Below are 5,618 nucleotides of genomic sequence, written 5' to 3'. Positions count from 1 at the left end.
AGCCTCGGTGTGTGTGTTTGGTGTCACCGAGGGCAGATGGAACTGAATTTGAATTTAATTTGCTGAAGGAAGGTATCATATTCTTTGTGGTTGTCATGGAAATGGATGCCTCTCAATCAGACAATGAAGTGGGAGACATAGGCAGTATTAGGCACTAATGGAGCTGAGTGAAGAACACAGACAGACAGTCAGACAGGCTGAGAGTAGAGGAGGGCTGACATCAAGGCTCTTATTATCTCCACTGTTATAAAGGACATGATTGTGTATTAATTCAGCTTTATGTGGACATCATGTTTGATGCCTTTGCAATAGTTATAAAACAAAACACATAGTTTGCTGTACGTGTGTGAGTGAGTGTGTCAGACTAATACCTCGCCTTTCATTCCCGGCTATACGGGAATAGTTGAATTGGTAAAACCCTGAGAGCTTGTTGGTCTGTGTGCTGGGTGAATATTAGCCCTGGGCCTGTAGTACAGAAATCTTACTTATGAGAGTTTTTCAAGAACGATTTTATATTATTGAAAAAAATCTGACTGCAAGTTGCAGAAGAACATGCAGGCAGCCTTAGTTTAATTTCAAATGATTTATGTTGACATCATTTATCCAAACAGGTAGGTTTCTCATAGTTTAGAACAAACAGTGTGATTATATGCCTACAAAATAAAACATATTGTTTTATAAACACTAGTACAGCCGGTGACCAACCTTTAAATGTCCTCTGTCACACTGTCTGTCTGTCTATCGTTTGTCTGTCTGTATTTCTGACTGTCTCTCTAAATGTCTGTCTGTGTGTAGCATGTGGCTTTTCTGAATTAGACAGGCCTGTCATTGCTCACATTATTGCTCACATGATCAGGGGAAACAAATATTGACATTAACAATGTCAATGTTTGATCTATAGCCTTGCCTCTTTCTGAAGTTGAAGTTACTGCCATTGAACGTGGATCTTGACCTAAATGTCATCCTGGAGCAAGGAGGTCCATGACTCGGAGTGAGGCTTAAGGTTGGTCTGACCACCCAGTCTGGTATCATAGACTAGACATAACATAGTAGATGTAAATCCAGGACACTCAAATTAGTATGATATGTTATGTTTGGTATAGTTACATAAGACCGTTGGTTACTTAAGGAAAAAACGAAAGGTGGTCAGGGTGGATGGGTGGGCGTATAATGTAAATGTCTAGCAACCCAAGGTTGCGTGTTCCACTCTCATCATGGACAACTTTAGCATTTTAGCTAATCAGCAACTTTCCTACTACTTAATACTTTTTAGCTACTTTGCAAATCCTTGATGTGTTAGCTAACTATTTTCCTAACCCTAAATATAACATTAATCCTGTAGCTAACCCATCCCATCCCATAACCTTAACCCTTTAGCCTAACTCCTAATTTTAACCTTAATCTTAACCCCTAACCCTAACCCCTAGCCTACCTAACGCTAGCCAGCTAGCTAATGTTAGCATTAGCCACCTAGCTATCTTTAGCCACAACAAATTGGAATTCGTAACATATCATACATTTTGCAAAATCATAACTTATTGTATGTTTTGCAAATTCGTAACACACTGTAGGACACTTGCAATTCATAACATATCATAAGAAATTGATGATGGACATCCTGAAATGAATACCATTTGCAACGTAACATATCATACTAAATGGAGTGCCTCAGATTTACTACAGAATAAAACAATATGCTCTGAGACCAGGTTGGACCCCCAGACCAATACCCTACTTTTTTTTTTACATTTAGGAATCAGTCAGATTCTCAAATATATCCACCAAGTTAAAGTAAACTTTTGCATCTCCTATTCACACAGCAGTCTCTGGTCCATATAATTTCTTTGAAGGCCAGAATTTGTATCTTTCACTATGAGATGTGTGGTATGAGTTTCTCTCAGGCGGTTAAAATTGGTTTTGGGTGTGTAGACAGAAACACGCACACACGCGCACACACACACACACACACACACACACACACACACACACAGTCTCCTCTTTTTGACAGCTTCGCTCCTCAGGGCTAATTTACTGTACTTGTATATTTCTCCAGCCCTCCTTTATCTCTTCTCTTTTCTCTCTGTGTTTGCTGGAAGCCTCGCGCTGACTGGCTTATTGGCGTGGGGGGCTATACCGGCGCTTTGGGGCGCGTGCTTCACGGCTCTTTCGCCGTTCTCTAGGTTACCGGGGCGCTCGGCCCAGCACCCACCGCCTGGCTCCAGAGAGAAACAGAGAGAGGAGACCCTTCTGCCCTGTGTTCACATTATGGACACACACAGACCAGTGCAATTTGAGCTTTTTTTGTAGCCCTTTTGTCTACATATCTCTGTATGTTGATGGGAGACTGTTACAGAGGAGTGTAAATGCTTTTTAAAATCTGGATTATGTTGTTGAATTGTATTGTATTGTTGTTTTATTTCTGTAATGTATTGATTGTTGCTGCCTTCTTGGCCAGGTCTCCCTTGAAAAATAGACTATGGGTCTCAATGGGCTTTTCCTGTTAAAAAACATTTTTTTGTAAAAAATGGCTATTTTAAAAAGCGTAAAATGCATATAGCCTTTTTGGTCTCAAAAGCGTTACAGGCTATTTGCTTTATGTCGGTCTGACACCGATTCAATATGATCTATTACCACAGCACACTGAATTACAAAACAAACAACAAATCATCTAATTGAATACATTGACCTCCACGTCTATGAAGTATAAACAATTGAGACAGAATATTACATTTCCTCTCCTGATTAGCCAAGCATTCTGGTGTGGTAGAGATTGAGAATTGAGAGACTGAGAGAAGCGACTGTCTGTATCCTAGTGAGGTTCATGTTATAATTGAGCCTAACTCATTCTCCAGACATAGAGTGAATAATAGGCATAGTAACATGTCAGACAAAGCAACAACAAAAAACGTGTTAGATCCCTAGGCTATAGTTTTAGATTTTGTCAGCCCGTAGGCTTATTGGAAAAGTGATAATGTTAAGAACCTATCCAAACAGAGTTCAACTGTTCAGTGATCTCCAAAAAGACTGCATGTCTCCCGGCCGGGACGGTTCAGAGAATGAGTCCGGAGAGGGAGGACTGGTCCCCGGTTTAGTGGAGAGAATTAGTCCGGGTATGGGTCAGTGTTTGTAGGTGAGTGCTGCAGAGAGGGGGCGCTAGGCGCTGTGAAATCTCCTGTCTGCGGTGAGCTGTGCTCTGGCTGGCAGCAAAACGCACTGGGAGCGGAGAGGTTTCGGTTCTGAGATTCATAACTTACTCAGGTGGATATTGTAACCTATTTTCTCTTTCCAATAACGAACCCATTTGAACCCTGAGACCTGTAGTGCATGAGCCTCAGACTAGCGCGGGAAAGAACCACTGGCAATTTTAACAAAATGATAGCCATGCTCTTTTGAAGACACTTGTTTTATGAATTGCAAATAACTAGTTTAATTTAATATTATTGTTTGTTTGAAAAAGTTGTAATATGATCATTTAATAGATTCATATGATATTTCACGATATAGATAATTGTTAGATTTAGATATTATTTTTATGCTGCTCGCAGGTGAAGTGATTCTAGTTTTTATTTTAGTCTATATTCTTTTAGTCTATTCTCATCAATATTTTTTAACTTTTATAAGAGTTGAAATTGTAATTCAAAATGATTGCTCTATTTCTGAGCTGTAGGCTAAATGATATAGAGAGGTTTTAGATAATATCTGTTCACTTCTGTATTTGGTGAAGTATTCATTCAATGAGCGCTATGGGATGCTTGCAGATTTTCTTATTGCTAAATTATAATTGTACTTATAATAATGTATATTCCTCCATTCTTCTGTCGCATGTCTGTGGATCTCTCTTTCTAGGTCTGACCTTTAATTCTGCATCACACCTCTATGCCTGCTGGTTTCCCCTCATCACAGATAATTCATTTTATTCTGTTCATGTTTTAATTTCTGTGCGTTTTGTTCCATCCGGGTAATCTGTGTAGGCTATATTCTGTGCGACTTTATTCCGCTCTTTGTGATTGTACTGTATTTGTGCAGTAAACTATGTCATCCGTGTCGGTGTGCTTTGGGAGTTCCCATGTCTCTGGTTGTGACCGGTGTTTCTTTCCTCCAGACCCAGACCCGGGTTCGGAAGAGCGCGCCCAGCCGAGCTCAGAGTCCCGGCTACCGGACAGTCCCTTCGAGTACTCCCCGCTCCCGGTCCCCCACCACAGTCGCATCAATCCCCAGCCCCCACACAGAACACCATTCAGCGCGAGGCTTTCACACCAGGTACTGAAAAACACCGGGAACAGGCCCGGGTCGTCGTCGTACCTGTCCTGAGTTGGTGCTTTTAAAACCTGTTTCAAATGCACGTGTAGTTTTCAAACTATTATTCTGCCATGTGTTTCTTCATTCAGTCAGCTGTGTCTCACGCTAGGTCTATAGTGCGTTTATTTTATTAAGTACAATATTAGGCCTATATATTTAAAAATGTTTATATAACAAACCATATAGTTTAGACCAACAACATAATTTATTATTTTAATTTAACCGATATTGAATGGTCTAAATGGTAATTTAATATATTCCAAGTCAGTTGTGATTTATAATTCTAAGCGTGTTGTGTCAGTGAGTGCGGGCGAGTTGACATTTCCATCTGTAGATATGGGGACGGAAATAGTCTTCTGAAACTAGACACACCGACTTTAAAAGCAGGACCAAAAAATCTAATTAGTCAAATCTGTAGATATCGATCTGCTTAATGAACTTAATGAGGTTAAACGTATTAAACCTTCGAGGCCAAAATAAAGTAGCCTAATTTAAAAGCACATGTATTTTCTCCTGATAGATTAAGGTGATAAAGGTAAACTGTCCCGCCGGTATAGGGACACATGGGGCCCTCGAGCCTGCGGTTAGAGGCGACCACAGCCTCTAGGACAAAAACCCGTTCTGGGTTTCTGCATCATACCTGTATTTAGATCAAGTTTACATACTGGTACATTTCATGAATGTGAACAAGCGGTTTACGCATGTGCGGGTCAATACCCTTCCAAAAACTAACACACAAAATAAGATTTAGATCGAATGTCTCAAATCGCTGTCTGCTGTCAATCTGTTTCAATCTGCGTGTGTTTTGACTGTAATATTTAGGTAGAATTATCAACTCTGCCCATATGAGTGTCCATTAAAACTTTAAAATATATATATATATATTTTTTTTTTTACAACTTCTGAATGTTTCCTTGATCGATAGAATGTATTATGTATTTACTTATGCACTTCATGTCTTGTTTGTTAGATCTATGGCATTCTGACAATGAACAAGCACGCTCAGTTTTTGGAACGGATGCATTGTGTCCAGTTGAAATGCACACCTCGAGGTTAGAGACTGCTTCTCTCTGATCATCATACCACACACGTACACGTACACGTGCACACACACACGCTTATCCAGCCAGGTCACCCGTTATACAATTCAGTATTCAACTTCCATCCATGTCTGTGCAAGTGGGGAGATGACCTGGAAGTTGTTTTCGATATGTTTGTTTTAAGCCTATCCCAAACCTTAACTTTACCTTAACCATTCGAAGTTCATGTCTGAACTTTACACTAAATTGAACATATCGGAGTTATTGTCTAATCTTAAC

At 40.0% G+C, this 5,618-nt stretch overlaps 1 protein-coding gene across 1 annotated transcript; it reads left to right on the top strand.

Moving 5' to 3' along the window:
• Positions 1 to 3,028: 3,028 nt before the first annotated feature.
• On the top strand, positions 3,029 to 5,351 carry LOC121845886 (nuclear receptor subfamily 4 group A member 3-like; the record flags this gene model as incomplete). Its single annotated transcript, XM_042318085.1, is given in 3 exon segments — positions 3,029 to 3,116; positions 4,103 to 4,260; positions 5,270 to 5,351. Coding segments are annotated over 3 exon segments (328 nt in total), but the record flags the coding sequence as incomplete, so codon positions are not given.
• Between the last annotated feature and the right edge of the window lie 267 nt (positions 5,352 to 5,618).

Source organism: Oncorhynchus tshawytscha, unplaced genomic scaffold (genome assembly GCF_018296145.1).
Source record: "Oncorhynchus tshawytscha isolate Ot180627B unplaced genomic scaffold, Otsh_v2.0 Un_scaffold_3409_pilon_pilon, whole genome shotgun sequence".
In the NCBI taxonomy this organism is placed as follows: domain Eukaryota; kingdom Metazoa; phylum Chordata; class Actinopteri; order Salmoniformes; family Salmonidae; genus Oncorhynchus; species Oncorhynchus tshawytscha.
This window is presented reverse-complemented; position numbering and strand designations above follow the sequence as displayed.